At 37.8% G+C, this 10,567-nt stretch overlaps 1 protein-coding gene across 6 annotated transcripts in view; it reads right to left on the reverse strand.

Annotated features, from left to right (window-relative positions):
• HLTF (helicase like transcription factor) overlaps positions 1-5,633 on the reverse strand; it is a 52,470-nt gene extending 46,837 nt beyond the window's left edge. For all 6 annotated transcript variants that reach the window (XM_081827584.1, XM_081827573.1, XM_081827579.1 and 3 more), the window contains exons 1-2: positions 5,405-5,633; positions 4,062-4,269 (exon numbers count right to left, since the gene is read on the reverse strand). In XM_081827584.1, the coding sequence (XP_081683710.1) occupies positions 4,062-4,269; positions 5,405-5,424 (228 nt within the window). In that variant the 5' untranslated portion in view covers positions 5,425-5,633. The remainder of the gene's footprint in view (positions 1-4,061; positions 4,270-5,404) is intronic.
• Between the last annotated feature and the right edge of the window lie 4,934 nt (positions 5,634-10,567).

Here is a 10,567-nt window from a genome sequence, read left to right on the forward strand (position 1 = left end):
TCATGACCTGAGCCGAAGGCAGACGCTTAACGACTGAGCCACCCAGGTGCCCCAAATAAATAAAATCTTTAAAAATAAAATAAATAGGGGTGCCTGGGTGACTCAGTCACTAAGTGTCTGCCTTCAGCTCAGGTCATGATCCCAGGGTCTTGGGATCGAGCCCCACATCGGGCTCCCTCCTCCGTGGGAAGCCTGCTTCTCCCTCTCCCACTCCCCCTGCTTGTGTTCCCTCTCTCGCTGTGTCTCTGTCAAATAAATAAATAAAATCTTTAAAAAAATAAAAATAAATTAAATAATCTTTAAAAAATTTAGCAATGCCAACTTTATATATCAAAACTTAGGAGATATAGCGAATACAGTACTTTGAAGAATGTTTAAGATTAAAAGCTATTATTATTAAGATTAAAATTAAGCATTCAAATCAGAAATCTAAAAATAAAATAAACTTAGGGAACTTGGATAACAGAACATAAAACAGAAAACAATGAAGAAAAATAACCATAAGAAAAATCCAAGAAAGGCTGCTTGAAAAGATGAAACATAAATCTCTACCAAGGCTAATTGATAAAAACTAGACACAAATATATAACACAGAGAATGAACACTTAAAATATTTTCAAGTATAAATGTTACTAAGCACAACTCTGTAGCATAAATTTGAAAATTTAAATAGATGCTTTTCTTTAAAAATATAAATTGCCAAAATTGACTCAATAAGTATTTGAATTATGCTGAGTTTGAATGAAGCTAGAATTAAAGAGTACATTAATGTATGACTTAATGCATATAAAGCTCTGGAACAGGCTAAACTGATACCAAGAGAAATTTGGTTGTAGGTGTTAGGGCAGGTCCAGCAGAAAGGACTACAACGAAACACAACAGAACTTCCAGGGGTGATAGAAATAATCTGTATCTTGATTAGAATGGTGATTATCATGTATTTATCTTTATCAAAACTCTTGGAATCATATACTTAGAAATGTGTATTTTCTAAAAAAAAAAAAAAAGGCATGGGGGGGCGCCTGGGTGGCTCAGTCATTAAGTGTCTGCCTTCGGCTGGGTCATGATCCCAGGAGCCTGGGATCAAGCCCTGCATCGGGCTCCCTGCTCCGTGGGAAGCCTGCTTCTCCCTCTCCCACGCTCCCTGCTTGTGTTCCCTCTCTCGCTGTGTCTCTGTCAAATAAATAAATAAAATCTTAAAAAAAAAAAAGTGTATTTTCTCATGTAAATCACATCTCAATAAAACTGGAAAAAGTTGAAAATAGTAAGTATGCAAAGATTAATACCTCAATTTTTATATTTTCATAATAGTGATCAACCTCAAAACGTCCATCAATAAGGAAATTAAAAATACAATATAGGGCGCCTGGGTGGCTCAGTTGGTTAAGCGACTGCCTTCGGCTCAGGTCATGATCCTGGAGTCCCGGGATCGAGTCCCACATCAGGATCCCTGCTCAGCGGGGGGTCTGCTTCCCCCTCTGCCCTCTTCCCTCTCGTGCTCTCTGTCTCTCATTCTCTCTCTCTCAAATAAATAAATAAAATCTTAAAAAAAAAAAAATACAATATAGATTTGTACTGACATGAAAAGATAGTCCTAATATTTCACCAGGAGAAAAAAGTGTGATCACTATAATAGACATAATAACGATCTCAATTTTTAATACATAATATGATTTCAATTTACATGCATATGCCCACAGAGTAAAGTGTGAAAAAATAAAATGAATAACTTATGGTCCAGGATGATTAACTACAGGGAGATTTAATGGTTTTTCTTTTAGCCATTTTAAAATAATGACTATGTATTACTTATAAAATAAATAATACATATTTTAAAAATAAAAAAGTGATTACTTTTAATGGGCTCAACATTTTTATTAGCTTACTAGTGTCATAGAAATTATTCTAAGCTCAACAAATAGTAAATGTTCTAAGATCAGAAACCATAATCTAGTATTTCACAATGGCTTAAAATAATTTAGAAAAAATCTAAGTTTTGAAAAAATAGCACAAATCAGAAATAGGCAAGCTCAGAGACAGAGACAGATAAAAGAACTAAAGAAGAGAGATGGATAGGAGATAAGAACCAATAGATTTCAGGAAAAAATTAGAAATGAAAAACTATTTCAGAATTAAAAACCAGAAAGAACACAAAGTTCCACAGACCTTGTGGAAAACATGGTAAGGGAAATAAATGATGAAAAATTAAGAAATGAAGAAGTATGATAGAAAGGATTTCAGAGAAAATAATAGGCATATACACAGGCATAGATACATGCAGAGGAGATCTAATAGATAGATGGTAGAATGGAGTCCCTGAAAAACAAAGCAAGCATTTAAAACTGTAATTAAAGAAAAATTTTCTGAAATAGAAGAAAATGAAGTTACAGGGCAATCATAAGACATACCCCAATAAAACTACTAGATTTTCAAGATAAGGAAAAATACCCTTTAGTTATGGAGGCAAAAATTCCCAATTCACTTATATGGGAGAGAAATCGTATTGTCATCAGAATTCTCACCAACATTTTATGCAACATCAAAATATAGAGAGAAAATACAGGCTAAGGACTTTATATTTAGCCAAACTGCCCTTCAATATAAATGTCACAATTAGAAACATACAGAAACTCAGGAAATCCTCTTTCCTAAGAAATCTCCTAGACAACACATTTCAGACAATTACAAAATAATCTAAGAAGCTCCAATATAAAGAAAATATAGGAGGGGTGCCTAGGTGGGGTGGCTCTGTCAGTTAAGTGTCTCAGGGTTGTGAGATCCAGCCCTTTGTGGGGCTCCACACTTGAATCTGCTTAAGATTCTCTCTCTTCCTCTCCTTCTGCCCCTCCCTGCTCATGCTCTGGCTTGCTCTCTCTCAAAAACAAAAAAGAACTATAAAAAGACATTTTTAAACAATTAAGAAAACTGATTATGGATTAGTTATTAGATGTAATAAGGAATTACTAATTTTGTTAAGTATGAAAATGACAAGGTCTGAATTTTTTTAGAGACATACTGAATTATATGGATGTAAACTGAAACAGTAGAGGGGCGCCTGGGTGGCTCAGTCGTTAAGAGTCTGCCTTCAGCTCAGGTCATGATCCCAGAGTCCTGGGATCAAGCCCCACATCAGGCTCCCTGCTCTGCGGGAAGCCTGCTTCTCTCTCTCCCACTCCCCCTGCTTGTGTTCCCTCTCTTGCTCTGTCTCTCTCTCTGTCAAATAAATAAATAAAATCTTAAGGAAAAAAAAACCTGAAACAGTAGAGATTTTTTTTGTTCTAAAGGACAAAAGGAAAAGTGATGAAAGAAATGTAAGAAAATTTGTTAACCGCTGAATCACAGGTATATGGGAGTTTGTTTTATTATTCTACTTTTATGCATGCTTAAAATATTTCATAATAAAGACTAAAACTAGTGACACATCAGCAAAATAACAGAGAAACATACTACATAACCATAACAAAGACAACTTCTCACCAGATATAAAGTCATATATTATCTGTCTCTCACACATACACACAATGCAAACAGAGATACAGAAAAACAGATGTAGGGAGAAAAATTGGTAGACAGATAGTCTTACTGCAGAAAGGAAAAAAAAGGACCTAAAAATAGACAATTCCCTTATCTAGTAGGAATTAATCTTCCTAAATTAAAAATATTGAAGTACAGAAATGCGCTAAGGGACAGAAGAGGAGAAAGAAAAGAACTGACTTGGAAGTTATTCTACGAATACACCCCTAGTATCTGCTTTCTGGGCCAATCATCTAACCTTCCTAAGCTTCAGTTCTTCAGTGATAAAAAGGGGATAAGAGATGTTCTATCTACCTTCAAGTCATTATAGCCATCAAATGAAACCATACAGGAAAAAGTGCTTTATATATTACAAGGAGAATATAAATACAGAAGAAAATTGGCCATTAAATATTTGTTATCTTACCCAGATACATTCTACTTAAAGTAAAATAAGTATTAATTGTACATATCACCTTCAAATTCTTATCTTCTGGGTTAACAAGATAAATATATTTCAACTTAATATCTAATATTATTATACTCACTACTCCTGTGTAATAGCGTAGTCCAACTACATGACCTCTCAAAGTTCCAAATAAAACTGAATCTAGCTCTTCATCACTAGTTAGGAAGTCGTCTGGAGGTATAATATCTTGGAATTCAAAACGGGGAAAGAAAGTTGGATATGAGAGGCGTGGAAAATTTCCATGGGCTCCGTATTGGACAGTCTGCAAGTACTTCCAAACAGGATCTCTATTAAAAAAGAAAAAGCACAGGAAAATGATACAATATTTAACCAAAGACCATATTATATTTATAGGCCAATTGTTTTCTCATTTTATTTCAACATGTTAAATCTTTAGTGGGAACTGCTGTATAAAGATTGACAGAGTGTTACTATGGGTAAAGCAGGAATTGGAGTGAGTGGGGAAGGTTTCCAGGAACCCTAACCTGTTCAGTAATGCCTCTTCTACCTACCGAGTACTCAAAATGAAAACTCCAACAAGGGCTCACAAATCTTTTCCCTAGTGATGATCATCTATTTAAATTGAGATGTATATGATGTAACTCTAATTACACACCAAATTTCAATAAGAATTGAACTAGAAACGACTTGCAAATATGGAACTATTATTATATGTGAAGCCATTTATACGGTTACAGATAATACAACCAGCATCCACTGTTTTAATTCTCTCCAAATAGAACCCTTATCAGGCATCTAAATCATGCCATCATGGGAAGTTGACCTCAAGTCTCCCATTCCCGTTGGTTTAAGGGTACCCTCAATCCTTTCATGGATAACTGTTCCAGGAACAGGCATGTACACCAATTTGGAAAATGAAAAATAAGGGGAAGTTCGCTGAGGGGCTTCCTGAAAGTTTCCACTCTCCTAAGAACAGATGGAAGCTATTTCCCCGCGTTTTCCTTGTACGCCGCGCATACCTCTTTGGCTCCACTGCAAATACATATTTCTATATCTGTGCGTGCACATAAACTGTGAGCTACCTGGGGACAAGGGCTTTCTTAATTGGCCCTTTATTCCGAGCACACCGTCTAGCGCACAGTGAGCATCTAACGTGTGTTCGTTGAATAAAGCTCAGATCAGGATCCCGGCTAAAGAGTGGAGCTTGGAACCCTAGGCCCCCCACAGCCCCTGAGAGAGATTTCTCCAAGGCCCTGGCATGAGGCTCGCCTGAGGAGCCTCCCCTCGCCAGCCAAGGCTATGCATTTATTTCTCCCGCGGCGATATGAGTCACCAGCAGGACGAATACAAGCTGCACCGAGAACGCGAGGAGAACTCGAAGGGAACGCGGGGAAGGTCAGGTTCATCTGGGGACGCCGACAGGCCGTTACCCCCTGCGCCCCACCCCCTCGCCCCCTTCACCTCTTGAACATCCACGACATGGCGCTGAGCGGGTAACGAACGGAACGCTTGTGCGCCCCAGATAGCTCTCGAGCCGGCTCAATACGCCTCCCTCCAGGCCCTACAGCCGAGAAGCACAGAGTAGGTTCCGAGCGCCGGAGGAAAAGCGCTCCGATGGAAGTGAGACGCCGCGAGTCTAATCCGACGTCGACGCAGTCGCCTTCTAGCAACAGTCTGAGAGACCAGTGACGCTTTGTGACTGACACTGTCAAAGCCCAATCGCGAGGAAGGAGCCTACGGAAACGAACCAATCAGAGCATGGAAGGGAGGGCAACTCCGCCCCACGCAGGGATTCAAAGACTGTAGAGGGTCCCGGCTGCAGGGGCGGTTCCATCCGGGTTCTTCCCCGCCCCCGAGGCGAGCGCGCGGGAAAGCCACGCGGCCCCAGGAGTACGAGTGGCATGCTGGTGGTGTCTGCGTTATCGGCTTGATTCCCAGCTTCAAACACAGAGAGACGACTCTCTTTTCCACTGTTTGCCCCAGGCCCTAAGTCTCAGCCCCATTCTTCAGGCCTTACTTCATCCTGCCTCATCCCTACCTCATCTGATGTGACCTGTAACAGGATCTTCCACTGAGTAAGCTCCGCGATATTACGAGCCACGGAGCTACCAACAAGTTACTTTCTTTCATTTCCTGGGGTGAATCTCGGGTGGATGCCTTCAAACTGTTCATCTTAAGGGTCACTAGCGAATCTATGAGACACAACGAATTCAGAAGTGTTTAATTGGAATTTAGGTTTACAGAGTTCCCCCCTCCATTTTCTTTTTTAAGGAAAATTTTCATTTCTAGCAGTTGGTGATTGCTGGGAGTAGTGAGCGCGACCAGCTTTACCTGAGGCATGTGGCTGCCCATGTGAATAGGTGGGAAGAAGCTTGTTTTCCTCGGGGACCATAGGAGGAACAGAGCTCCACAGTTGGCTTTTGAGTCTGAGGAGAATCAGAGAACTGTACTTTGGGTACAGTGGGCTGGCTGCAACCAAGGGGCTGGCAAGGCTGAGCTCTGCACCTTGGGAGCCCAGAAGAAATTAAGTCAGCTGACCTTTAAACTGGTGCAGCAGCAGCACCAGAGTAAAGAAGCTGGTGGTGGTTTTGAACCGCACTAAGTCTCCGTGTAACTATCAAAGAAGAATTGTAGGATCAAAGAGGAAATGCATTTGTGAAGGTGGTCAATATTGACACTTGCCCTTCATAGAGTGCTCCATTTTACATTTCCTTCCGCAGAGTATGAAGAGTAGTCAATAAGACAGTTTTTTCAAGAGGCCTTTGTTCATTTTCTTAAGCTATCATCTGTAAGCATGAACCAGCAATGGAAAGAGAAATTGAATTTGCAGCAATTTATTACTTCATTTCACTAAACAGAAAGAAGATGATGAGGAAGATGAAAACAGTGGCATTTCAAATTATTTTAATTTACTTTCTTCTGGAAGTATTAGACAAATGGCAATATAGTTCAATTTTTGGTGTGCCAGAGTCTAAATAAGTTCTTGGAAAATACACCAGAAAATGCTCAGACTGAAAATGTTGTATGTGTAAAATCAATGAAGAAGCCATGATCGTTAGACTGAAAGATGAAATTGCAAATATGAAAATACAGGTAAACCTGACTCCTTAAGATCTGTAATGATTGCCCCATTGTTAAAGAATGCAGATTAAGGTAAAAAATTGCTATTTAAAGTCAACTTTTTTGTCCACTTTGTCACTATTTTACATCTCAGATCTAGCAGTTGAACTTGAACACTCTTTCACTTAGTCATAGCACAAAGAGGACGGTGAGGAAGATAAGAGCCAGATTCCATAGAAATTTATGGTCTATGGCTGAGTTTGTGTTTTATTTTAAATGCGGTAGACCCTCATTAAGGGTGAGAATAACAAAGTGAGTTAGGCTTTAAAAAATTCATTCTGGCAGCTCTATGGAGATTTTAGAGAAAAAACAGAAGTAGACTACTTAGTTGATAATTAGGAAACAATTGTGTCCAGCTAAGAGATGATGGTGGCTTGGAATGGGGAGATGATGAAGCTAAGAGAACAAACAGGGTGTGCTGATGGATTTGGGTATGGATGCCGAGAGAGGGGAAGGAATAAAAAATTCCTCCAGCCACTCACCTCCCAGTCACAAACACGCTTTCTCATCATCCCCCCTTTATGCACATTAATCATGTCACTCTCCTGTTTGATGCTGTGAACTTGAAATCAAAGAACGGCAGGTGTGGCTCTTTATAATCTGTCCCCTACCTCCCACTCCTATCACTTCCCAACCCAGCCTGCCTATAATGCCCTTCACTAACTTCTCTAAAAATTAGGAATATTTTCATACAGAACCACAAGGCCATTCTCACACCCAACAAAATTAATAATAAATCAATCTTTGGTGTCTTCTAATAACTTGTAATAACATAATCAAATTTTTACAATTGCCTACAAAAAATGTTTTTTTATAGTTTGTTAATAATATAGAATTTTGAAACCCTTGGCAAAGAAAATAACTTTAAGAATCTGAATTTCCAGAAGTCTGACTGTAATACATAAACTTCTAAGTTTATGTCATAACTAATAGGTTCTGGAAGAATGTATGATATTGTGTGTTTACTTGTTTGCTTGCTTTATTCACCCATAAGGAGATAGAGACAAAGTTCAATGGAAGAGGAGAATTTTCAGGAATGACATATTAGAGTTCACAGAGTAAATCTCTTGAGTGGATCTCAGGGAAAAGGCCTGAATGCCATCACCCTAGGCTAAGCACCACAAAGGGAAGGATAATAGCCCAGTAATTTCTGGGGATCCCATTAAAAAAGAAAGCTATGCTTCATTTTCCAGAGTGTAGCCTCAAGGTTCTGCCGATCTTAAGAGTCTTAAGAGATCAGAAATGTGCCAGGGCAATAAAAGAGTAAAAGCTAATAAGGTGGCTCCGTTAAGGAGCTCAAGGGCAGCCTTTCAAAATCTTATCATAATTCCCAGTGAGCCTCCAGCACTGTGAAGGCTCAGTAGTCGTGCCTGCTGAAGGTGAACGGAGACCAAACATAGCCTACAGGGTAAGAAAAAGGGGACTGAATCTGAAACTTGTATTTAATTGACTTTAAATCTTAAAATGCCTGAGCTACCTGGAAGTCACTAAATTAAGTTACCTCCCATTAGGCAAACCGAAGGTATAAGATAAATTAAGTTCAATTAAAAAAATACCAAGCTTTATCTTTGCCAGTGGAGTCAGTGATTGAAATTAATACATACTACACATCCATATACACATACCTCTCAGTGAATTTACACTTATGTATTTATAGCAGATACCACTAGCTGGTTGAATTAAGGGATTTTTATTTTCTTCCTTTTACTTACATGCATGTAAAATGTTCTCTGTATTGAACATGTATTGCTTTTCTGCCACAAGAAAATAATAAAAGATATAAACCAAATTATAGTAAAGAAATTATGAAGTTTTTCAACTTTGTTTTTAATTAATGTTAGACTTATAGAAAAGTTGAAAAATTACTACAAAAAGTTCCCTCATATCTCTTACCCCATTTATTTTAACATACATAATCACAGTATAATTATCAAAATCAAAAAATTAACACTGACACAATACTCTTTCTGAACTTTTTTTTTTTTAAATAAGAAGGCAGAGGAAATGATGGAAGATAAAATCTTTTGTAACTTAGTTATTTACAACAGAATTTTCTCAGACTTAATCAGGACCCCAACAGATTCTGGGGCAGATTTCTGGGTATAACAGCTGGTAGGGCAGAGGAAGTAATATAAAATGAATGCCAAGTAAAAGTCTTAATAATATAATGAATATCAAGTGCCTGCCTTTGAATAATAAATGCTTATTGTCATTACTATTATTATAATAGAATTATTATCCAATGAGTCCACTAGCACTTAACAAGAAATATAGTTGATTGAAGCTTATTTCCTGGTGCTCAGCAGCTGGGTTATTCCTAAATACCAGAATAACTGTTTCCAGAAGCCATTTTCGTAGGTGTGTGTCCTTGATCATACTGAATTGTTTCATCAAGAATCAGGAGACACTCTGATGCCAACTCCCATTCTGAGAAATCTGTGGTGTTCCAGATTACAGAGGACTTTCCCAGGAGATAGTAGTTTCCTCCTCCTTCAGGCCTTGACTCACTAAGTGCTCCTACTCGGCAGAAGACCAGAATTGCTGAAGAATCAGAACTGCCTGGGATCTGTCCCTTCCTTTGTGTCCTGCACAGGATGCTTTTCCTAACTTCAGAAAAGCACAACTCTGAGCCATGGAATTATTTGGGGTTCTTGTCATGGCCATGGTGAAAGTTCTTATTTTAATGAATACTGCAAGGATTGGTGAATGTTTTTCTGCCTTCTTTATGGCTAAAAAATTAAAAGACCAAAACTTCAACTCTAAATACACTTTGGACATTATCAAAAACACTTTTTAAATGTGGGAAACTTTATTGTATTAGCAAATCAGTTTAAATCATCAGTCATTATCACAATTCACCAAATCATTGCATGCTACAACCATAGGATTATAGTTTGCTAACCCAGAATTAAGGTTTAACTTGCCATTTCCAAGTCCTTTAGAAAGTTAAAAAAAACTGCAAAATGTCAAACACATTTCTCAAATTTGAAGAAAAAGAGTATTTGAATAGATTTTTAGAGGAATTTAATCTCCTGACCTAATAGAATTAGAAATCCTAAGAAACTCAAGTTCATAAACAGATGAAATTTTAGGGTCAAAATATATTAATATCCTACTTGAATTGCTAATTTTGTAATATTTACAAATAAAATTTCCATTTCTCAAGTATTTTTAGATAAGGTGTTGGGGTCAAAAAGAAAGTCAAATGTACCCCCAGGTGAACATTAAAGCATTGATGACCTAGGTTAGCATACTAAAGTCAACACAGATGGCTGTAAATATTCAGAAAATTGAGCTTCTCAGTAAACATCAATAGTTGTCTACATTATAAATTTGTGAAAAAGATAATTAAAAGGACAAGACACATATTTTTACCCATAAAATTAATATAGATTTTTAAAAAGGATGAGACACAAAGCTAGCCTGGTGTCTAAGATGTGCTTTTTCAAGATACTTCTTTTTTTTTTTTTTTTTAAAGATTTTATTTATTTATTTGAGAGAGAG

This window comes from Leptonychotes weddellii, chromosome 1 (assembly GCF_054177405.1).
Source record: "Leptonychotes weddellii isolate Sample4059 chromosome 1, ASM5417740v2, whole genome shotgun sequence".
Classification (NCBI taxonomy): Eukaryota; Metazoa; Chordata; class Mammalia; order Carnivora; family Phocidae; genus Leptonychotes; species Leptonychotes weddellii.